At 45.1% G+C, this 25,086-nt stretch overlaps 3 protein-coding genes across 5 annotated transcripts; 2 read left to right on the top strand and 1 right to left on the bottom strand.

Moving 5' to 3' along the window:
- Positions 1-315: 315 nt before the first annotated feature.
- nceh1a (neutral cholesterol ester hydrolase 1a) lies at positions 316-8,903 on the top strand. The gene is made up of 5 exons (XM_080413874.1): positions 316-545; positions 4,286-4,538; positions 4,901-4,973; positions 5,102-5,273; positions 5,995-8,903. The coding sequence occupies exons 1-5, from the start codon at positions 405-407 to the stop codon at positions 6,610-6,612; spliced, it is 1,257 nt and encodes a 418-aa protein (XP_080270000.1). The 5' UTR covers positions 316-404; the 3' UTR covers positions 6,613-8,903.
- Positions 8,904-13,292: 4,389 nt separating this feature from the next.
- LOC308074389 (tumor necrosis factor ligand superfamily member 10-like) lies at positions 13,293-17,482 on the top strand. Of its 3 annotated transcripts, none has more exons than XM_080413828.1 (6): positions 13,293-13,509; positions 14,011-14,154; positions 14,493-14,538; positions 14,676-14,819; positions 15,759-15,991; positions 16,425-17,482. In XM_080413828.1, the coding sequence occupies exons 1-6, from the start codon at positions 13,396-13,398 to the stop codon at positions 16,632-16,634; spliced, it is 891 nt and encodes a 296-aa protein (XP_080269954.1). In that variant the 5' UTR covers positions 13,293-13,395; the 3' UTR covers positions 16,635-17,482. The 3 variants fall into 3 exon arrangements, with proteins under 3 accessions (XP_080269954.1, XP_080269955.1, XP_080269953.1); XM_080413829.1 differs by having other exon boundaries at positions 14,005-14,154; positions 14,703-14,819; XM_080413827.1 differs by having other exon boundaries at positions 14,005-14,154.
- A 596-nt stretch (positions 17,483-18,078) lies between these two features.
- msl2a (MSL complex subunit 2a) lies at positions 18,079-24,915 on the bottom strand. Its single transcript, XM_080414005.1, has 3 exons — positions 23,760-24,915; positions 21,558-22,960; positions 18,079-20,139 (listed from the first exon to the last, which is right to left on the bottom strand). Exons 1-3 carry the CDS (start codon positions 23,899-23,901, stop codon positions 19,837-19,839), a joined length of 1,848 nt encoding a protein of 615 aa, XP_080270131.1. The 5' UTR covers positions 23,902-24,915; the 3' UTR covers positions 18,079-19,836.
- Positions 24,916-25,086: the final 171 nt, after the last annotated feature.

Below are 25,086 nucleotides of genomic sequence, written 5' to 3'. Positions count from 1 at the left end.
TTTTCAAATTTTCAGTCACTATAAGTTAATCAGCAAAACCGGGGGTCATTTCGATTTTGTCAGTTCAGTACAGATTAAATGTGTAGGATGAATGAAATGAGTCATTATTATATAATGAGAGACAGATCGACAGGGAGATACCTCGCGATCTAATAGACCTATAGTTCCTCTCGGTGGTCACGCCTGAGCATTACACCCATTGACTGACTACGACGGCTGTCACAAACTACACTTCCCAGGATTCCCTGCGCTCCGCGGTTGTCCCCACTGCCTCCCCGCTCCAGCTGACTGTCAACGGCGCATAACCAGCGCTGTCACTCTGCGATCATCATCATCATCAGACAGTGCATCTGTGTGTCCAATAACTCAGAGATATAGAGATCAATGCTGATGAGTTTTAGAAGATGAAGTTGCAGTCAATTCTTGTCACACTGTTGTTGACAGCGGCTGTCGCCTATTACATTTACCGTCCGATACCTGATGCCATCCAGGAACCATGGAAGTTGATGCTGGCGGATGCCGGATTCCGCACATTTCAGCACGTGGTAAGGCTTGAAGAATCTGTTGGTATTAAACGTATTAATTAGTGATTTGTGTGTGTGTGTGTGTGTGTGTGTGTGTGTGTGTGTGTGTGTGTGTGTGTGTGTGTGTGTGTGTGTGTGTGTGTGTGTGTGTGTGTGTGTGTGTGTGTGTGTGTGTGTTTGTGTGTGTGTGTGTGTGTGTGTGTGTTGTCATGAACTACTGCATGATTACATTGTTAAAGTGTGTGAGAAGCATTGTAAAGGTAGGCTACAACTCAAACATCCCAGTCACGGTTTAAGTTAAGTGCCATTGTAAGTGAAAGTGCAATCATAGAAATGAGGAAGAGGAAGAGGAAGACAACACAAGTCATAATATGCCAACTCTTGTCCAACACAGAATTGACAAGGCTGGAATTCATGTCATTTATTCCCTGATAAAATAAAAAAGATATTTGACTATGAATGAATATAAAGACTATGAATTGAGTCCAAAGGACCCCAATTGAAACAAGCCTTAAAAAAAAGCCTTTAAAAAAAATGTATATCCTATTTAGTTGACCTTGTATTTGAACTGTACTTTCATGTGCTTTTTTCTGCAAACTTCTAAATGAAGTATTCAAGCAATCAACCAATCAATCAATAGAAGATAGCTACCAGACAACATCTGTAAAATAATAATAATAATATAGTCCACACTCCTTGGGGTGTTTTTGGTCACTGTATATGTATATATGTTATGTATATATGCACATACGTGAAATTCATCCTCTGCATTTTACCCATCCTATAATCACTAGGAGCAGTGAGCTGGCAGCAGGGAGCAATTAGGGGTTAAGAGTCTTGCTGGTCTGTCCTGGAATCGAACCTGCGACAACTAGGGTCTCAGACGCTGGCTGACCAGGCGGGCTCGCTAACCACTCAGCTATGGCCGCCCCCATAATTAAGAGATCATGGCATAAAATACATACACTCTGTAGTATACAGAGTTTCCCACCTTGCTATCAAAAACCTGAACCTTGACCTACCTACAGTAGCCTATGCCTAGGGAGATTGCATAGGAGGCTAACACCCTCTCTGTTAATGCTAACAGGGGATAGGGTCTGCTAACATTCTTTGTAATTGAACCACAGCGGCTAATGAATAATCTCAGTGGAGCACAATGGAGCTTTATTTGCCAGTTTGCAAGCTGCATAACATGCGGAGCAGTGAGAATCACATCCGGACCACCAAGACTTGCTCAGTTAACTTTGTTATTGACATCTGCACTTGTAGCTTCAGGCAAGGCACATTTAGTGCTGTTCTAGGGGGACCATATTCTTATCATGCCCATATCAGTTAAGGCACTTTAGCTATGGCCGAGTGAGCAGCAGTACACACTTAATGAACTCAATTCATTTAGCGGGTTGTCAACTTGTCATGGTGCTAATCTTGGCAGAGGCATCTTCTAGAGCAGACAGTACTTTATTTCTCTCTCTTGCTGTCTCTCTGTGTGCTTGTGTGTGCATTGCAGACACTGAACCTTGCACTCATTTGTCCATCTCCTGGCCTTCACCCTGGCTGTGCGTGTTGCACATAGTTCTATGGGTGAAAGCCAACAACAGCAACAATCTGTTACTAAACCATAGGTCCCTCAACCAGTTGTACACTGTTGGCACATGGCAGCATCTTATGACAAAGTATACATCAGGCTTTACTGGATGACTACCAGGGTGAATGGCTCATTGACAGTGGCGAGTGGTTTTGGTTGGCTGGGCCGGGGGCTAAGCTTACTGAGCGGTTGTCTGGCTGGCGGTAAGGTGGTCTGTGGCCTCATTATGCCACAGACCACCTTACAGCTGTGTCCGCTAGTGGCCTGTGTTGACACTATAGCTGTGGGACAGCGAACTGACTGGGACAGAGTGAGACACTACGAAACACAGAAAGAAACACACTGATGCAACAGTAGTCCTGAAGGACGGAGGTTACTGGGCGAGACTGTTATTGTGTGTCTCCATCTGCAATTCTCAGCCAAGAAATCATAATGGCCAAAAAGAAAAAAAGACATGAATATTGCAACTTAGCAAGTAATGGTGCCGAAATAATGTCTGGGGGGAATGCTGAAATAGTGCTAAATTGGTGGCGAAATGTGTCAGCAGCACCCGTCACCCCGCTGATGAAGCAAGATTTTAAGCAACACCTCAGAAGGCCATGGCCACAGGGGCCACTCGTTTTGGCCCTGTGCCCTTTAATAAATGCTCTGAAGCCAAAGTGGCCTTGATGCACCACCCACACTGGCCCAGTGTCCCAGCTTATTTCACTTTCACCTCTTTCCTGTCAGTATGTCTTTTAGACACCAGCGTCTTCTGTGGGGATTCTGAATTCTTAATTCCACCTTAAGGGCCGTTGACACCAAGCATACCTACTACAACTACAACTATAAAGACACAACAACTCAACTCAAGAGGACACCACAACTTTAAACCTCTGGCGTCTGTTGTTTTGTTTTATAATGCAATTTTGGGTCAATATTGGGATGACCGACTTGGAAAGACAATGGTGAACGATATAGTTATAGTTATTGTTATCGTTATAGTCAGGGCATGATTAATGCCGTAGCTGGCTGGAGCTCGGCTCCAGGACCTGCCTCCTGCGCTTTGTTACCTCTAGAAAAAGCTCTGATCACCTCAAATGTACATTCAATACCTATATGGGCTACATGGCTCGGGAGCCAAGGCTACTTACTTACTAACTGGCTGATCCACGCGGTACCCTAAGGCACGGTTGTATGTTGAACATATTTACATTCAAAAAAAGAACCTCTCCATTCTACCCCATTCTACCCCTTAAAGGATCTACACCATGAATTTAAAAAATATATTTGATATTTAATATCATATGGTGTATGTCCCTCAAACCTTTTTCAAAAGGTTTGAGCCTAAATCATCACTCAGATATACTCATCCCAAGTCAATTGTCTCTGGCTTATACAGCACTTTCAGCTGCAATACCAAAACGTCCTCTTGGGCAGGGGGGGGCTACTGAGCAATTCTGTCTGGCCAGCATCAATGCAATGGCAATGCAAGTGATGTCACTTGCATTGCCATTCTGAAATGGCCTGTTCAGACACGCCCATTCTGAAAATCTCTGAAATGAGAATGAATGACTGAATGTTAAAAAAATATATTTTTTGGGGTACAAGAGACACTGGAGCCCAAAAAATCCCCCCGAAAAAAAAAAATGAAATTCATGGTGTGGTCCCTTTAAGACATTCTACAATATCTGCAAGAACTGCCAGTGTTTGACTGGGATTAACTCTGTGCATGTGTAACAGTGTTGAAACACTGAACGTTTGTCTTGACAACACAGAGTAGCCACGCTTTAACATGGTACACAAAAATACCATGTTAAAGCGTGAAAAATTACCAACGTTTCAGAAAACAAATGCCTTCTTCAGGGTAACCATGAAGCCATACCCTGAAGAAGGCATTTGTTTGCTGAAACTCTGCGTCCTAAAATAAATTGTTGCACTTTCGTTATATCAGTGTGTGCGGCCACTTTTTTGTCTTTTGACAGTAAACCTTGAGATTTTTCTGCCGTGAGCCAGCACCACTACAAGGACCTGGTGTGCTTAGCATCTTTGTGCACACATAAAGGACCTCACATAAAGCACAAATGGATGGCACAAGGCCTACAGTAGTATACAGTACTGTAGATAATTACATGTCTTCCTGCACATTCAATATATACGGCATATATTCATTCTCTCTCTCTCTCTCCCTCGCTAGTCTCTTGTGTTACAGTGGCTGGGTTTTGGCCATCACATCCATCTGGTCAAAACTCAAATAGAAGGCATTGAGGCACTGGGATATCTGCTGTATACCTCCGTATTTCCCACTGTGGGGGCGGATGTGAGGGTCACCGACACTGCATTCGACAGCGTGCCGGTGCGCATTTACGAGCCCCCGGTGGGAGGTGAGGTCCAACTGAGGAGGGCAGTGCTGTTTCTCCATGGAGGAGGATGGGCCCTGCACAGTGCTAGTGAGTATGAGAAACAGTGAGAATAGTCGATCTACAAGCTCACAATGCATCGCGATGCGACCGCGTTGTGAGCTTGTAATTTACTCATTTTTAGATTTGTGCAATGTAACGTAACACAATACAACTTCTTTTTATAACGCCCAATATCTCCCTTTCCATCCCTCCATTCAATTGCCCTCTCATTCCCTACTTTTTTTTTAACAACTTTTCCCCTTTTCCCTCTCTCATTCCCTCTTTCTCTTTTTCCTTCCATTCTCTTTTATCCCTCTCTGTCTCCCTCTCTCGCTCTCGTTGACACTTCACCCTTCTTTCTCTCTCTCTCTCTCTCTCTCTCTCTCTCTCTCTCTCTTTGTCTGTCATAGGGGGGAAGGGGGTGTATGACTCGATTGCTCTGCTAATGTCAGATCAGCTAAATGCCGTGGTGGTCTCTGTTGAGTAAGTGTGTCATATACAACTCATCTGCTGTACAGCTTAATTTACAGAAATTAACTGGAAATAAGTAATTTTTTGCGCGCACAGTACCTGTAATGTGCATTTTCGTATGTGCATCTGTGTGTTTTTAGGTATCGTCTGTATCCATGGGTCCAGTTCCCCACACAGTACCTAGACTGCCTCTCTGCAGCCAAACACTTCCTGTCCCCGGAGATTTTGGCTCATTACTCAGTGGACCCCCAGCGGGTGGCCGTGTCAGGGGACAGTGCCGGGGGGAACCTGGCTGCTGCCATTGCACAGGAGGTAGGCCTACATACTGTACAAGCGCACGCCCTGAAACTAGGGTTGGGATCGGGAACCCGGGGGAACCGGATCCAACATTGAGGAACCCGGAATCGGTTCTATCACATTTGGAACCGTTTCCGGGAAACCGGTCACACCGAGTGTACAAATGGAACGGGTCCATTTGGTTCCGTTTGTGCACTCTCAGAGTTACAGACCTGTAAGGGTTCCATTTGGAACCCCCTATAGGAAACGTTGAAGGGAACCGTTAAGGAATCAAACCTTTAAGAGGGAATCGTTAAGGAACCGGAATCGTTAAAATCCCAACAAAACATGTGTCCTTAAGCCTATCGTAGTGTTTCCTTTTGGCTAAGTGAGTTAGTTTGCTTACCATTTGTTATAGTGGGGTTCAATCTGGCTCTTGACCGTCATAGCCCCCCCTTCTACCCTGTCGTTCGTGTCACACTTCACTGTGACAGTGAGACAAAATGCCCTCAAGAATATCAACCATATATAATTGTAATGACGGCAGTTGCAACAAGCACATTGTTTTTGCCAAGAGCCTTGTGCAAAGTTTTACACATCCTCTTGCTGTGTTTGTGTACAACACTAACACTAACACTTTTATATCCACAGACACACGCACTGTACACACGCACACCATGCAAGTAGGCATAAATAGATGCACATGCACGTACACAAGCCGATGCACAGGCTAATCACCGATCCGACTCCTCCTCAGATCTCAACAGATGACAGTGTGAGTGTCAAGTTCAGCGTCCAGGCATTGATCTACCCCGTGCTGCAGGCTCTGGACTTCCACACTCCGTCCTACCAGCAGAACCATAATGGGCCCATCGTTTTGCGGTCAACCATGGTCCAGTACTGGCTCAATTACCTGGGCGCCGATCCTGCTCTGCATCCCGTCCTGATGGCCAACAACCACAGCTCCCTGCAGCAGTCCGCCATCACCCCTGAGATGCGTGCGCGGGTGGACTGGACCGTCCTCCTGCCTCCGAAACACAGGAAGAACTACAAGCCCGTCGTTGTGGAGATGGGGCGTGCGGTCGTGAAGGAAGTACCGGGGCTGTTGGATGTGCGGGCGATGCCACTGCTGGCCGAGCCGGCGATTCTGGAAAAGTGCCCGCGGGCGTACATTGTGACTTGCGAGATTGATATTTTGAGGGACGACGGTCTGATGTACGGCAGGCGTTTACAGGATGCCGGTGTCACAGTTACCATCGACCATTATGATGACGCGTTCCACGGATGCCTTAACTTCTCTTTCTGGCCGTCGTACTTTGAAGTGGGGAGGAGGGTACTTATGGGCTACATCAACTGGCTGCAGGATAACTTGTAGTGTGTGAGTGCTGATCACCTACTGTGCCGTTCAGTAGAAGCATGTCTGTTTGGATGTGTGCGTGTGTGCGTGTGTGCGTGCGTGTGTGCGTGTGTGCGTGTGTGTGTGTGTGTGTGTGTGTGTGTGTGTGTGTGTGTGTGTGTGTGTGTGTGTGTGCGCATGCGTGCGTGCGTGCGTGCGTGCGTGCGTGCGTGCGTGCGTGCGTGCGTCTGTCTGTCACAAGTAAAATTGTACAGTGTGTGTGTGTGTGTGGATGTGCATGCATGGACCCATGTGTGTGTGCTTTAAATGTGTTTGTGTCCGTGTGTGCATGACTGTCTGTGTATAAAGTAATATCAAAGCCATTGCTGTGAGACTCAGACAATACTAGGCTTGTCTTGTTTTTGACCGCGCCGTTCGAGTTATGTACCGTTAGGCACAGAATCGTAAATCATGTTCTGGCGAGAGCGTTTGCCCCAACACAATTGGCTACTGGCCAATCACAGCGCGTCCTTGTACAAGCGTACTGGCCAATCACAGCGCGTCCTTGTACAAGCGTACTGGCCAATCACAGCGCGTCCTTGCACTAGCGAAGCGGTATAGGTTTTGGGATCGCACGGCTCGTCCAGCTGCTCCTTATTTTAGAATGTAAGATCAGGGTCTATTTGTACTTAAGCATACATACATACATATACTGTACTCATACATACTGTACATACACGCACGCACGCACACACACACACATAACACACACACACACACACACACACATATTTACCAGGTGCGTGAGCGCACACACACACGCATACATGCATACATACATACAGTCCAGGTTTTGGAGGACAACTAATTAATTAATCTTTATACCCATTTGCAATACAACATCAATAATTTTACAGCACGTTTCTGACCTTGTGCAATCCCCATGGCAAGTTGTCAGCATAGTGTAAGATTGGTTTACCTGATCCAAAAGTACATGGATGGATAGGAATGTACAGGTGGTTAGCTACAGGTATCCCTTTTCTACACTATATATAACTTGTTTTTATTCCCAGCCTTGCCTTTCTGTGTGCATCTATAGAAGGAGCAGTGATAGCGCATCAGTGATCAAACCACACAGCCACGTAAATCTCACCAGGATAAGACCATGGCACAGCTGCAGAAACTAAGTCTAAAACGTGGTGTGTGTGTGTGTGTGTGTGTGTGTGTGTGTGTGTGTGTGTGTGTGTGTGTGTGTGTGTGTGTGTGTTTGTGTTTCTGACGACACAATATCAGCCACAGATCAGTTTTATACAGCAGGTGTCTGCTAATAGCAGGTTTGACCTAAAAGTTGGCCTTAAATCTATCTACGGTTCTTTATACTGTACTACTGGCCCAAGCTCTTGTATTCGCCTATACTTGACACATATGGGTCCTTTACAGACACTTTTACAATTGTCTGATCTCCTATTTTTGCACTGATGGACCGGTATTCCTGCTGCCATAGTTACTGTAATGTCCCACTGGTCTGAGCCACGTCATCTGCAGCGCTCATTCACATCCACAGCCCACACATCAGCGCCGCACGTCAGCGCTATTTTTAACCGTTATACGCTTGTGTTTAAGAGCGGAGTTATTACCGAATGGACCACCAAAATGTCTTTTGATGAGAGGTACAGTACAGTACAGCCTACAAATTATAAATACCTGTCATCTGTGTTTTAAATGTTCTTTAGTCGGTTTTATGTTTCTTTTGCCGTGGCGCTCCCCACAAATCAGTAGTATGTCAGCAGCGTTTTCAAGAATCTGTATTTATGTGTCATAGGAGAGAGATTATGCAATCAGTCAAGTCCATATATGCATCAGCAGTGTTGGCTGGAAGGGCGGTAATCTCTTGAAAGGAGCATTGTTCACCTCGGCACAAGGATAAATTGTATTTGCAATTATTTTCACGAGTTGTTTCAACCCTGCTTAACCATAAGAAAATACAATGAACATGAGAACACTAAGACAATCTCAGGAGTATTGCATTTTAAAGTACATTTAGTATACAATTTAGTATATTCTCCACAATATTGTTCCATCCTAAAATATTGCGCTTTTTTCCCCAGACATTTTCTGGATTGCAATGCTGTTACATGTAGTCAATTTGACTTCAGGAAATGTTCTTAAGTTCAATTTTAGAGTCAACGTGAATTTTAAGTAAACTTTCCATTCCTGTTTTTTTAAATGTGCTTCCATGTTAGACACAAATCTCTCCTGCACTGTATGTCACTTATTTTACTCCCTGTTATTCTGATGAAACAAAGGACATCAATAAAAAAAAGACAATTCTAAAGCTCATTTAGCATGACTTGCACTTTCTTCAACATGTTGGTTCATCTGGTCTCCCTCCCATTCTGGTCTAGGTCAGAGGGTAAGAGAAAGGCTGAATGGAGGAGAAGAAGGTATAATATAGACATGCATGTGTGCACACAGTGCTGTGCAGGTCTCGCTCAGGCTCCCTGTAGAGCTCATAAATCACAGTGGCGAAATATGGAAAACTATGGTGATATCTCCTCCAGGGCGAGGACACACACACACACACACACACACACACACACACACACACACACACACACACACACACACACACACACACACACACACAGCACTGCATTGTCTCTATAGCTCCTTAATAGTAAAAGAAATAAAAATAATAACTGACATATGGTACAATAAATAGAAGTGCTACCCGCTCACATAGTGCACTCTCCTCCACACTATGATAAAATAGGTTCAGGAGGAGGTCAGGGCAGAACGTATAGGGATCTCAGTCAGAACTGTGTACAATACCTTCACATCATTTTCATGACCAGACACTCATTCTTTTTTAACAGATGCCCATTCAATGGAAAATGTCTTGAGAGACTAGACTGCCAACATGTAATAGAATGAAACACCTTCCTCTAGTGGTCTGCTAAAGGCATGTTTGCTCTAAAACATGCATAATACCATACACATACCTAACTACACATGCACGTGATTATATTTAATAATGCTAATGATTATATGATTATATACTATTTGGTGATTTTTATTTTGTATTAATGAATATATGAACTATGCAATTGCAAAACATTATGCTGAAGCAAATCATGGTTCACCCTCTTCATTAAAATTCTGTGGGATTGAGAAAATTGTGATGGCTACCAGAGGGGGTGATATTCTAAAGAAACGGGCCCAGAGAGAAATGCAGTGGATATACACACTCAACACTGGACTTAATGACCATTATAGCTTTAAATGTTTTTTGTGTTAAGACTATCTTTGATGCCCCTGCACTGTTTATTGGATGGGTGTTACTTTGTTACTTTATGATATATGCCTCAAATGACCTGTAATTGCCTGTGTTCTTGCATACAAGTTATTGGACCTTGGTGATTGAATTGAGATTTCAGCTGTAGGTGAACTCTGACCTTTTGTATAAAGTGAGGTGAGAACTTTGTCCTCCATTTAATTGAAATTTTTGGATGTGGGATTTTTTTAAATTCCTTCTTTTGATAATAAAATATGCTTATAAAAATGCGCAGCGACGGAGACAGCCCTCCCCACCCCGGCTTCCCACCACCGATCACAGCCATTTGTGTTCGTTGAAACACCCGGCCAAGCCGGAGGCACCGTGGAGGATTCAAATCTGAGTTTTCTCTGGCTGCTGGCAGAGATACAGAGGTAACAGAATAAGGAATATGTGAGCTGTTCTGGGTGGCCTGAAGATCACAATGAACTGAACTTTGAGATGAAGCACAAAGGCTCATGTGAAAATCAGTAATCAATACCACAGGGAAATATGCATCCCTCCATCCAAGATAAAGGCAGCGTTGCTTGGCCCCTACGCTTCTATGACGATTTACTGCAAGGAAACCAAACGTTCACACACACACACACACACACACACACACACACACGCACACACGCACTTGGATTAATCTCAAAGGCTCATATGACACATAATCAATACTACATGAAAATATGCATCCTTCCATCCAAGATCAAGGCATCGTTGCTAGGCTCCTACACTGCAATATAAACAATCTACTGCAAGGGAAATAAATGTTCAATGATATACTATTGCACACACACACACACACACACACACACACACACACACACACACACACACACACACACACACACACACACACACACACACACACACACACATTGTTCATTGTCGCCAGTGTTTAACAACTCTGAGTCAACTCTTTGCTTGCATTGTGCTGTTGCAGCATTTCTCAGCATTATATTAAATTATGACAATCAGACTAAACAGCTGTGTGTGATGTGCAGGCGGGACTGCAGGGAAATTCCAGGACTCTATCAAGAAGAATGTAAGAGACGGAGCCCCGGGGAAGAATGGAACCGGAAGGAGGCGAGTGCAGGAGGGAAGAGGGTGGAGGTCTTTCCATCATCCTTCAAATCCTCTATGTGCCTTCAGGGTGTTACTTAAACTCTGCTTCAGGCCAAACAACACTTTGCTTCCACAGCAGTGGGTGTGTTTATACAATTCCATATTTAGCTGTACAGATTTGTTTCAAGTTTGGGTAGTTCAGATACTGGAGTGGAGAGAGAGTGACCTTTACCGTTAATAGACTTGGTATCTAAATAGGTTATCATCCAGCCAAATCACATTTTCTTTTTTCACTTAAAGGAGTAGTTCATCCAAAAAATGACTTATTTTCTATCAATTGCACACCCCATGAAGCCTTGAATCCATGGATTTATTTTTGTTTTTGTCGCATTCCTAAGCCAATAATTTGATTCCCGTCTCCTACCGGCTAATGTATCCGGTAGGAGACACAAAGTAGATTATTTGTGTCTCCTACCGGATACACACCCGGTCATCAAATTATTGGCTTAGGAATGCCACAAAAACAAAAATAAATCCATGAATTCAAGGCTTCATGGGGTGTGCAATTGATAGAAAATAAGTAATTTTTTGGGTGAACTCCTCCTTTAAGGGAAAATAAAATGTTGAATTGAACTGAAGTGATGTAAGCTTAAAAGGCGTATGATGCAAAAGTGTAACTAGTACAGTGAGAGACAAGGTCAGGAACGTTGGCGGATCAAAGCAAGTCAGGGTCTGTTGGGCCTGGAGCTGTTGACTTTTGACTCAAGTCAAAGATCACCAGCTGAGTGGACCTTCCTTGCCCTGCGGACTGACAAGAAAGAAGAAAAAAGAAAAGACGTCTGTGTGAAGAGAGAGCTTAAAATGACAAAACAGCTCAAAGTGATTGTGGCTTCAGGTGCTCGAGTTTGCTGTCGTTATTTCTTTCTGTCTCTCACACACACACACACACACACACACACACACACACACACACACACACACACACACACACACACACACACACACACGCACACACATTCTGTCTGTGTGTCAGTCAGCCATGGGACTGGAGACGAGGATGTCTCTCAGGGTGTCATCTTCCCCGCCCGAGGGCGCACAGTCCTCAGGTATCATTAACCTTTTCCCCTCCTCCTCTCTGACAAGCATGGGAATTCTGACTCACTTAAGGGAACACAGGAACCTTTTATCACATTCTCATTTCAATCAGTTGAGCAATCAGCCCTAATACTTGTGTTCTGTGGGTGTTAAGGTGATTTACAGTGTGTGTTGTGCTCCATTGTGCACAACACACTCTGTGTAACTCATTTTGGCACACCTGCCCCTATTCTTATAAAGACTGTGCGAACCTGCTGCGAGAGGATGTGATGTGTGTACGTACTGCTGTAGCCTAATGTGTGTGTGTGTGTGTGTGTGTGTGTGTGTGTGTGTGTGTGTGTGTGTGTGTGTGTGTGTGTGTGTGTGTGTGTGCGTGCGTGCGTGCGTGCGTGCGTGTGCGCGCGCGTGTGTGTACTAGCCTACGTGTAAGTGGTTTGTTTGTGTGTGTGTGTGTGTGTGTGTGTGTGTGTGTGTGTGTGTGTGTGTGTGTGTGTGTGTGTGTGTGTGTGTGTGTGTGTGTGTGTGTGTGTGTGTGTGTGTGTGTGTGTGTGTGTGTGTGCGTGCGTGCGTGTGTGTGTGTGTGTGTGTGTACACCTGTGCGTGCACCCACACATAGCCTAGTGTGTGTCACGGCTGGTGTGTATGCATGTAGGATACATATGTGTCTATTATGTGTGTATGTATACTCACAGCATAGATTGTGTGCGAACGAACACACTGTCATACAGGTTATGATTATTGGCCATGGCCCAGGGTCATTAACATCCAGCAGCTCATGACTCCTGTGGCTGTGCCCTCATTTCCTCATTCCTACAATAGAAGGGAGGAGAGAGGTGATAGAATGAAAGTACAGGAACCTGTATGTATAACTCCACTTTTCAGATTGAATGACTTTCCCATGACAAGTAGGCTATACTACTTAGACCTCAATGTGAAGCAGCACAATGAAATGTGGGCAAAATGTATCTGCATATAAGTGATGGCTCCTTTAGATCTTCCAACAATACCAGGAAAGAGACACACACAAACAAAATGGCCCTTTTCTCAGCTTGCTCTCGTGTGTTGATACTATATTTAAGTGTAAGACTATGTTGCCTGCCCTGTAGAGCCTGTTCTTTATTAATGTCCTCTAACAGTGACATCTTGAGGCCGTTTAGGAGGGTAGACCATGCTTCTGTCTCTGCTCCACCTACCTACAAAACATTTTTTTTTTTTGGTTCAACCCTCGTTTCATGCAGAAGTGCAGCAGAGCTTGAGCTGACTTGTCCTGCGTGCTGCATGGGTCTGGAACTACCTACTTCTGTTTGCCCAGTTTTCGGATTGATCGTCAGTTATTAATAATGGCCATTTCTATTTCACTCCCGTGTCTGGGGCTCGTGACACTGGCAGCAATACTTATTCAGACCATCGCGGTCGCCGTCAGTTTTATGTACTTCAACAACGTTCTAAACACGGTAAGAAATGACACACGGCTATTATAGCCTCACTGCAGATGTTTGAAAACCAGCGGAGAACTTGCCAGTTTAACTGGCAAATGCATTCTGTGTAGATATGGACGTCCGAGTAAAGAATAAAACCTTTATCGCCAAATAAGTAGCCTAGTAAGAAAGAGTCTTGATCAGGAATCCAAACATTGATATTACAATTTAGGAGTGCAAAAGGTTCGGCCATTATGAAGCTGAACAATGGAAGATAGGGGAAAGATGGAAACAGCCGAAAACAATAGCAGGAAATTAGGGTACTTTAAACTCGGGAGATTATTATTAGGCCATTTGACTTCTGCCTAATAACATAATACAAATATTAAATGAGAAACTCCACTGACACTCCGATAAAACAACACTTGCTTAAAGTCCTTAAAGTCGTAGCCTATTGTGTTGTGACTTTATTCTAATGAAGTATTTTTCACAGTGCTGTTTTTTTGTGTGACTTGTCTTTAACCTTGCCAGATGCAGGAGACTTTCTCCAGGAGTAGTGTGTCATGTCTGATGAAAGCCAATCTGCGCTCGGCGGAGGGTCTCATAGAGACACCAGAAGAGGAGAAAAAGAGCGACCCCTGCTGGCAAGTGACACAACAGCTCCAGTACCGCATAGAGAAGGTATAGTCACCTAAGCAAGCAAGCAGGCATTCCATAGATCAGTGGTGGTCAAACTTTGAGAAATGATATGCATTTGGCTGCGGACCCCCATCTCAAAAATATTTTGTGCCAGGGATTTTTCAAAAATATCAGATCTACAAGGCAAAAAATGGCCAAAGTATAAAATATGGTTAAAGTGGTTTAAATGATTATATACGCTATATTAACACATTTTGCTGGGGACCCCCTGGTACCCCCCCCCCTGGTACCCCCCCCCCCCTTATAGATAGACCATTGTGCATCAACATTGCTGCTGGGTTGCATCTCACTTCTGTTCACTGCTCTTTTTTTAACCCCAGATCATGGCTGAGAGGTTCCAGAAGGAGATGTCAACAACTATGAGAAGTAGGACCATGTCTACCGTGCATTGATACTTCTCAAAACACTGGGTCGGGACTCCCGACCCAGTGTTTGGGAAACACTGACTTACTGACTGTACTGTCTTTGCTGTACTGTACACTTAAAATATATTTTCTATACAGAAATCTCTCATCGTTCATCAATAACAGGTAAACTGACCGGAGGGCTGCCCGTCCTGACCCCAGGGGTCCGAGGAGTCCCTCTTCCTAAAGTTGCCGCCCATGTGACCGGCATCGCTTCAACCAGAGAACCTCCAGCCACTGAAGGTGAGGTCACATGGAACACTATTCAGCATTGAGCACTGAGATCCAGAGATTAACAAGGTTTCATGGTAGGCTACAACCAGTATCCTTATACACTCAGAATTTTCACAGTGCAACACAAGGATGGCTGATGTCAAAGTGCTGGTTATGTGTTAGTAAAGGCAGGTGAACTTCCCCCACACCTAGAGAAGGTCAGACCTGAGGAATGTATGTTGAAGCCCTGCAGGTTCCTGTAGCACACATTTGTCAATGTCAATCCTATCTGACTGCTGGGACCTGCAGGAGAAAACAGATGTGCATCTCTTCTTACTTTGCTCACTCCCCCGGATGCTCCTCTCCCTCTCGCTCTCCCCCCCCCCCCCACTTCTCTCTTACTTTCACACACACGCCCCTCTCCCTGGCTGCTCCCCATCCCGCTCTTGTGATGCGGGTGGTGCTGTTTAAAATTCTGATGATGTCAGTGAACATAAAAGCAGTCCAGAAAGAAAAACTGATATTTCTCGTTTTCTCCCATGAGCAGTTTAATCTTTAGTAATCATACAGTACACCCCTTATTGAATGAAGGCCCTTGTTGCACAACTGCTGGCCTGTGAACACATCTGTAACAAATATTTTGTGAGTGGAACCTCCCTGACATTTGTATCTAATTTGTATCTAACAGAAAGCACTGGTGGTGTGAATGGCACAGTTTTGACATTGTATGAGAATCATAAGGCGAAACGCTTGACGATGCTTTGGTGTTGTGTCTGGGCAGACACCCCAAACTGGCCACGGTTTAGTCCAATAATAAATTCAATAACGTGTGTGTGTGTGTGTGTGTGTGTGTGTGTGTGTGTGTGTGTGTGTGTGTGTGTGTGTGTGTGTGTGTGTGTGTGTGTGTGTGTGTGTGTGTGTGTGTGTGTGTGTGTGTGTGTGTGTGTGTGTGTGTGTGTGCTTGAACAGGTTCACGCAGCAGCAGGGGGTATCTGGGGGAGCGTATCGCTGCGTGGGAGGGCCAGAGAGGTCTGTCCTTCCTACAGAACATGGAGCTGAGGGGCGGGGAGCTGCTGGTGCCGCGGGAAGGCCTCTACTACATCTATGCCCAAACTTACTTCAGACTCCCCTCCACAGAGGAGACAGAGGGGGAAACAGGGGAAGAAGAGGGAGCGCAGCTTGTTCAGTATATTTATAAAAAGGTGAGGCTTCTGCTGGTTTTTTGGAGGTTTTCAGCACATTCTGCTGGTCCAGCCTGGGAAATGTCTCCCTCTGGTGGCCATCAAAGTAAGTGACTGACTGAATGTATGCATTCAATGGATTAGCGTGCAACGTGCATACCATTTCAGATTGTTGTCTCTGCAAGGCAGAGATCTAAAAGGTGCTATCTGCAAATATAGTTAGAAATAAATATAGTGTAAGAAATTACAAATAGGAACACAATTGAAACACTATCAGCAAACATGCAGGTACATTAACAGAACTTCCAGTGGCCTATGTGCTCCAGTTAATCTTTAACAGAAAAATAACTGTCAGAAATTCATCAAAAGTATATCCATGATTACATGATTTTTTTCTGGTTAAATACCTCTGATGATTAAGTTTTGAACTGTTACTTTGGGATGTGACCCACAGATGAGTTCCTATCCAGTGCCCATCCTACTGATGAAGTCATCCCGGAGTGCCTGTTGGCCCCGGGGTCAGGAACCTGGCCTGTTCTCCCTGCATCAAGCTGGCACAGCTCGCCTCCAGCCTGCAGATCGCCTCTTTATCACTGTCAGCAACGCCAGCACCATGGAGATGGATGGGAGGGCCAGCTACTTTGGGGCTTTCCTGGTGGGCTAGACCAAACCTTGGGGTGAGGTTCCTGAGGCCGATGCCTGACTGGAAATGGACAGTGAGAGATGGACCCTGACAGTATATTCAACCCATCGGGTTGCGCTGTGAAGTCTTGGTGTGGCTGGAATGAAAGCATGGACCATGAAGTGTGGATAGTCTTCTACAGGGCCATGGAACATAAGAAAGGTGGCAGACCTGAGCTGCTAGTACAGACCCTGTCAAATGTCATAAGGTGGAAGGCTATGACTTTTGGTGGGATTACTGCAGTTAATATTAACTGGTCAGTGGTCGCACCCTAATGTCTCATAGGACGTGAAGTCTGTTATTGCGACATCACAAATTAAAGTTTCGCTTATTGCTGGGAAACAGAATGTAAAAAACTATTATGGTTATCAGACTGATGCTATGCATTGGTGTGTGAATGACTCTTATCGAGTTTAATGATGCCTGCTGTAGGTCTGAACAGTCTGCAAACAAGCTGCTGCCCCTGGGAACAAATTGTGGTGTTGGGACGCATGACACTTTTAGTCCTCTTTTTTTCAAATCGTTGTTTCCCAAACTGCCAGGGGACGGGACTTTCTTGTTTCCTGTCGGTGTGTCCAGATAATGTGAATTGAGCTTTATAAGTTCATGTTTACAACATTTAGAATATAATTTCTTCTTTGTAATTGGTTTTGGATGCCCTTTTTGTAGATGTCATGCTGTCATGAGCCCACAGGGAGAAGTACAGACTGTGATGCTGCCAGAAAGAGCTTTTTGGAACACGTTGCCGGTGTAGACTGCATCTTAAGCTTTTCCTTTTGTATCTATTCTACTGTGAGCAACATTAAACATATTTCTGCATTAAAGTTGCTTCCCACCATTCCTTATTGATCTATTTTGGCCTTATGGGAGTGTTTCTTTCTCACTGTATACTAGTGGATACCTTCATCAACTATACAATTATGGTTAGGCTTATTCATCAGCATGTCATTTTTCCTGATGCTTGTGCAAGTCTCAATTCGTTCAAGGTCAATACACTTTCCAGACTTGCATGGGAAGCAAAGATGAGACATCTGCTGCTTTTCTATGCTTTGCTGTATTTAACATGTTTAACTTTTAAAAATTACATTAAACTGAAACTGGAAGTGTAGAGCCTATTAAAAATAAATCTAAGCTACGTTGTTGATTAGGAAAACAAAACCGGTTCAAATCTCGTCTCAAAATCTTGACGGTGAAATGGAATTTCCTCCCACATCTCCCAATCAAGGCACCTAACCCTGAACTGCTTTAGTACAAGCTGCTCAGTGACCAACAGTAATGGACTAGTGTGTTGCGGCTCATCTACAGTATACTTTGTCATATGACCATATCTTAAAGCATCCACTATACATAATGGCATGAAACTTGATTACTCTGTCAGCCAGGCAGTCACCAGGCATCCCCCCACACACAAAAAAGACAGAACTGAAAAAGTAAAAAACTATCATTTAATCCATCCATGTTGTTTTGTTTCCATAATGTGGCAGTGAATGTTTGAACAAGAACAGTCCCTCCTGTAAACAGGAGTTTCTTACATAAAAAATAATTAAAACAAAAAGTTAGGGTTCAAGTAATGCCCAAAAGAAAGACATACTGAAACGCACACAGACACAAAGGCAGACGGATCATATTCACAAATAAAAATCAACCCGCTACTTCCTGGTCTATGAATGGAGAACCAATCACGTGTTTGTTTGGTCAGTTTGAGTCCCCCCCCCCCCCCCCCATCTCAGGACTCACAGACACATACAGATATAGTTTGAGACAGTAAACACAAACACAGACAATACACCCCCTCTGAGTTACATGAGGGCAAGGTGTTTCAAGGTGCTTTAACCAAAAAACACAGACGTTAACAAAACATGGTGCCAAGTCAGTATTAAAACAAAGTCTCTGAGTTGGGTCTCTGATCTGCTGGGACACTACAATTAGGAAAACTGGAAACGCAGAGGATATTGTTTTGTCTTGATAGTGGCAACCTATGGCTTCGGTTTATTGATGCACACATGCATACCATCACATCCAATACCAGTAGCAAACCGTAATAAGGTCTTAAAAAGACAATTATTCTACACTGGCAATACTGTAAACAACTGTATGTGTATCTGTAAGAGAGAGCATTGAAGGGTTCCTTATGGGTTCAGCCCATGGTGCTGCTATTGCTATGGTAACCAAGGAAGGTCCCAGTTGTAATTTGACCAATCAATCAGAGTAAGTGCTTATATATCACCTCCACCCCCGACCCGCTGACATTACAGTAAATCTCAGCGAGCCCACGCACACACAGAGAAACCTCGGAGCCAGCCAAGGGCTCTGACATTATCTCCCTCTGGCGTGCCTTGTACAGCGCTTGCATTAGTCAAGTTCATTAAGACAAATTAGTTAACTTAATAGACAGTACTTGGGATGAGTGTGAGTGAGAGAGGAGAATCTAAGGTAGGTCTCTGCAGATTAGCAATGACATTCAATCACAACAGGAGTCTGAACACATACAGGATTAAGCCTGATTTATACTTTAGTTGCTCAAATATTTTCAGTGCGTGACACCTGTGCGCAACCAAGTATAACTCAGGCTTTAATGAGATTCTTCTTGAATACCAAGGCCTGCCAGACAGAAACACGTGGAGTAATACTTTGATCACGGAAAATGCTATTAGTTTACCATCAGATACGATAAACCAGAAATGTTTTTCATTCACACTACACACTATACCCATCCACACTTACATACGTCCATACAGACAGACATACTTATAAAAGAAACATCCATCCAATTGTGCACACACTAATAAACACAAAACCTGGTGTGGAATTTTCCTACTGCCTCTTACGACTGTGGTCTGTGAACCATATAGTAAGCACCTCTGAAGTACAGAACAGCCTGGGAACCAGATCTCTGCGTTTAATTTGTTAGCAACTAGCAACAACAGACTGGCACCCAGGACGATACACGAGGCTTTGGCACACCGATGCTATTCTTGCTCTGCTGTGTTCTGCTTTATCCGACACAGAACAAAGAAGATTACAAAAGAACAGGACAGGACAGACCCATAGCTGCCTTGCCTCCCCTTCTATGGGAGAGGTACGTGTCATTTTGACCAACACGCTGCTCAGTTGTCACATTCATTCAGCACCAAGCCGTCTGTATCCTCCGCCAATAGGGAAATCAGGAAGTCTCGAGTCTCGTTCAGCCAATCAGCAGCTCCAGGCTGTCCTCGTAGTTGGTCTCTCGTGGGGGGCTAGGGGACAAGAAGGCTGTGGTCACGGGGGTTCCCGTTGCCGTAGCAACATTGAGGAGGGTGTTGCCGTGGATGCTGGTGGTCGCCGGGTTGCGGAGGGCCGCAGCAGCGGTGATGCTGGTGAGGTTGATGCCCAGAGTGAGCCGCGTCTGCTCCAGTGCCTTCTCTGGCACAGCGAAGGCCTCCAGCTTCTTCTCACCATTGGCCATGTAGGAGTTCTGGCAGCCACGACAGATACAGTCCAAGCACGCCTGAGAACAGTGCAAAATTCACTTATTAGATCCAAAGTCAGGGGGCATTACGCAAAGCTTGGTATCAATGTAAACTATCTGCTCCCATTTTGATACTGATCAAGGTACAATTTGGACGAAAACAAGAAACTACATTAGCAGTGCATGAATACAGGAAACAGAAATCAGCCATAGCATAGCAGAAAGTATGTGAGTGAGAACAGTGATATATGGGCAAAGTAGAAGGGGACTATTGACTTTTTGGTGCCATGTAAAGGTAAATTCAATAGGGGTTGTTAGTGGCAAATGAAATAAAAACACTATTTAATTAACTGACTCTAGCATAGCAGAGAGAGGGCGTACAGCTGCACATACATTAACTTTGCCAGGTTGACGAGGCTGACGATGGTCTGTCAAAAGCCAGCCACACACTGACAAAAGAACCATTGTCATTTCATAAAGTTGGTCCAAGATAAATTACAGTGCCCAGGTTCATTACAATGTTGAATTACACCGACCAAAGACACAGTACAGCTCTAGTACAACTTGTTCTAACAGATTGCTTGGACAACAATTAAAGGTAGGGTAAGTGATATTTTTGGGTTAAAACAAAAAGTATTTTGTTAAAAGGTTAAAGCACTATATTCTGATAGTAATCATTGCTATAGAGTGTTTGTTCAGTAACAGGAGTCTCCCCGTCTCTCCAGCTCTTTAATAAACAGAAAATACATTTTCCGGTAGGTGTCAAAATCTCAGCCAATCAGGAGAAAGTACCCATTTTTAAGCTTCATTTTTATAGTGTTCTTGTTCCAATTTTGCCTGCTCATTTCTTAGTGTCATCACTTCCAATTTCACTTGTTTAATCTATATCCTGATTGAGTTCTCTATCCTGATTGGATAAAACTGGAAATGAAACCGAAACTGAAACGAAAATGCATTTTCTGTTTTATAAAGAGCTGGAGAGAGAAGGAGACTCCTTTTACTGAACAAACACTCTATAGCAATGCGTACTATCAGAATATAGAGCTATTTAACACTTATTTTAACCAAATAAAATCACTTACCCTACCTTTAAGTTCTATGACTTTTGGGATATGAGCTATTTGCCATTTGTTTGTTTTGGCAATTCTGACCATGCTTGTAGTTGTAAGTAGGAGAAATGCATTTTCCAGTCTTGGAATTTTTATATTCTAAGTTGTCATAGATTACTCTGGCACCATTAAAAAGTCTCCACTCAGCACTGACACTACAAAACCTAAACAAGGTACTGAGTACAAAATTAGTTATTGGTAAACAAATGGCATCTCAGCATGTGTGTAGAGTGTGCAGCTCTTTCCTATTATTTCTTAAATGACTGTTGCAAAAACAATATCCATCCACTTTCCTCTACAATGTATAATGTATAATGTGAATGATGCATTTAAGGTCTCATATCTCACCTTACGGTTGGAGTAGCAGGGGCACCGCTGTCCCCGGCAGGTCAGTACAGAGGGATTCTGCGTAGCCCTGCCACACTTGCAGCCCTTCTTTTCCACAGCCTTCTTATATGGGGGCTTGGCTGGGGTTGGCGGTACCAGACAGCCCGACAGCATCCGCGGGTCTTTGCTGCGGTCCTTGGATTTGGATGCTCCGGTGCGGACCTTGGCGTTTGGCTTCTTTGGAGCTTGGTCGCCATGCTTCTTGGCACCCTTACTGTGGTTGGGTGTAGGGCGACTGGGCTTGAGTGACGCACCGTTTGAGAGGGAGGAGTAAGCATGCGGAGATACAGTCGAGGAGTGGAGCGCAGGCTGCTGTGCGTGAGATGGGGTTGGAGTGTGTGGATGTGAGATGGTGCCCTGCAGGATGGAGGTGATGGGAATGGGCTTCACGATTTCCCTGTCACCCTCCGAGCGCGAACGCTTTCGGTTCAGGCGGAGTGGCGGGGGCTTAGGAAGAGGAGGGGGGTCTGTGGAGGAGGTGTGTGTGTGAGCACCGTGGCTTGCGCCTATGTGAGTCCTGTCCGTCTGAATCTGTGTGTAGTTGTGTGCCGTGTCCAGCTGTATGTACATTTGTGTGTGTGCTCTGTCCAAGGGTATGTGCGAGTGCGAGAGTGTTCTGTCCGGCTGTGTGTGAAGAGTGTCTCTACTGGCTTGGAGAGGATCCAAAGTCTGTAACACCTCCTCCACACTGAGGAGCAGCACCTCCCCCTCCTCCAGGTCCCTGCTACCCGACCGCCCATCCCTGAGTGAGCACACAGTGGCCTGCGTAGATGATAAAGGCCTGGAGGAGGCCAGACTCAGTTCCAGTCCACCGCAGCCAGCTGCGGACACAGTGAGGCCACCCTGTGGCTGCTCCTCCACCAGCTCACACACCTCCAGCTCTGGGGAGGAAGGACCCAAGTCCTCTAGTCCATTGCAGTCACGGGGTCCATTGAAACAGGCAGGGTTAGAGGAAGAACTCTGGGGATTGGCTGAGGGTTCAGCAGGGACAGGTGGCGCCTCCATGGGTGTGAGGGATGCCAAAGCCGAGTCGCTGGGCTCCTCCAGCACTGTGTTTGGCTCCTGTGCCACCACCTCCATCTCATTGCTTGACGTTAGGACCTCCTCTAGGAGGTCCATGACCTCTGGAGACCCTCCCACCTGGCTGCTGATTAGTTGTAACAGTGGGGAATGAGTGATATACAGGCACAGCTGCCTGTAACATTGGACTAGCACAGAGAGCTGTTTGTTCTCTGCAAAGCAGGTATAGTCCTTGCACCAGCTGCATGCCGGCTTCATTGTCATCTTCTGACCTTTGCAGCCCAGGCAAACATAATGCTGGCATGACGAGTCTGTGGGGGCGATGGGGTCCTGGAGCAGTTTACCTGGAACAAAAAAAAGGGAGGTAAAGGGTCTGTTAATCCGCCTCTCAACTGAAAGAAAACATCACCTTTTCTACGGTATAAGATGCAGCCAGTTCCGTTTCATCAGACTGAGACCAGCAGACCAGACTGGTTTCAAGTTTCTTGTGTACAATCCCTGGATCACTTCATGTCAGCAAAAACAATTCCTTATGAAGACGCGATATGGGCTCCCCATGTCTATAATCCTGCTGAGATTCTCGCTGAGCTAAGTGAATTCAGCCATGAATACTGTAGGATACACATGGTCTCTGTGGCAGACACAACAGTGCAGTCATCTGTACACTGTCAGGACAGAGCAGGGGAGCCCGCTTCTTGCATAGTGAGGAAGCAGCCAGCTGCTACCAGGGCTCAGCCTCAGTTGTCAAGGAGACCACAACAGTGAAGACCTGCTGCGCGGCACAGATCATTGTAACTACACTACACTCACTACTACACAGTAAAATCATCGGTGTTCATTCATCCATTTGTAAATCTAAAGAGTGTACAAATTTAACCAATTTATGGATGCATTTGGTTAAATGTTAAACACACTACACGTTTACAGTGTAGGTATAACAGAGTAGCCCTGCCTGAAGCTCATAAAGCGAATGCCTCCCCTAGCCCAGGGAGATTTCTCTTTGGATGAGCGGCACAGTTTTGGTTTGACAAACAGTAATGTTAGTTTGTCCCTGCGATATGAACCTTGTTACCGGTATGAATTCGCAATCGTTCAATCAGCAGAATAAAAACAACAACAACAACGTGAATGTGCGATGCTTACCGCAGACCAGGCATGCGAGGGACTGTCGGAAGAAGGGCAGCAGCTTGTACATCTCTGTGAAGGAGTGGGGCTGTCGCGGGTCACACTGCAGGGCCGCCCTGCTGGCGGACACGTACAGAGCGGTGGCATTGACAGGGTTCATATCGATGCTCCCTTCGCAGCCTCGGCCCCGGGAAAAAGCAACCCACCACCCAGCCACTCACTGGGGCCGAGGCAGTGGCACTCGGGTCCCAGCAGGGTGGATGGACACGGCGACACTCGCCAGGCGGCGTGACAAAACAGCCCCGTTCCCACAGGGCACAACGAAGAGACAAGTCACCGAAACGGCCGTGTCAGCGAAGGCTGTCCAATAAATAATAAACAAAAGCGAACATGGTGGTGTACGGTGTCACAAAAAGCGCAAACCGTTAGCTCGGCACGTAGCCAGCCAGCGTTAGCATCGCCGGGCTTGATCACGACTCTCTCCCATCAGCCGTTCTATCCAATAATCACACAGTTCGGGGTTGATGTTAGCTTGCGGGAAGCCCCTCTCGGTCAGCTATGTGGATACGTTAACCCGACACCGTTACCGTAACGTTAGATCAAAAGACCCATGGTGAGAGGCTGTGCTAGCTAGCTAGCTTTAGCTTTAAAAAAAATAAAAAATAAATCAACCAAACGTTGCGCAGCAAAGATAGTTGGTGTGTTGGCCAGTTAGTTCATTTGACATCCAATTCCGTGTCCTAGTTGGTAGCTGAACAAACCCCCCAAGCTCCCGCCGTTGAGAGGAAAATATCGCTTAGTTACAGGATCCCAGGCGCGCACTTGATGTAAACAAAGCTACGCTAGCTAACATTAGCATTGCTAGCATCATTAGCGAAGCAGATATTCCAGCCGTAGTAGAAGAGCTCCAGTCCCGTATGCAGGTCTACCTCGTGCACTTCGGGTTGAAATGTAACCTGTGATCTAAAATCGTATGTTTTTGATACGTCTGTTTGACACTACAATATTCTGTGAACGTTTGCCGATACATATCGAGCTAGCCGATTTACAAAGGCATCAATCATTTGATTTTCCACTTTTCCTCATCGGTATCTCGCGATATAGCAATAATCACGCGAGAGACCTCAGTCGAGTCGGTTACCCTGGTTACCGTGAGTGCTGCAGAGTTCGACAAGCGCACATTATGTTCCAGACATAATACACTCACACTAAAGGGATATTTCACTTTCAAATAAAAATAAACATTAAACAAATATATGCAAAATAAATGAAAAAAGTAATGGGAAAATCACAGCCCCTCACGCAGTAGAAGGACCTTCTAATGCGTGAGGGGGCCGTGATTTTT

The sequence above is a fragment of the Gymnoscopelus braueri genome, assembly GCF_963280865.1.
Source record: "Gymnoscopelus braueri genome assembly, chromosome: 19".
In the NCBI taxonomy this organism is placed as follows: Eukaryota; Metazoa; Chordata; class Actinopteri; order Myctophiformes; family Myctophidae; genus Gymnoscopelus; species Gymnoscopelus braueri.
This window is presented reverse-complemented; position numbering and strand designations above follow the sequence as displayed.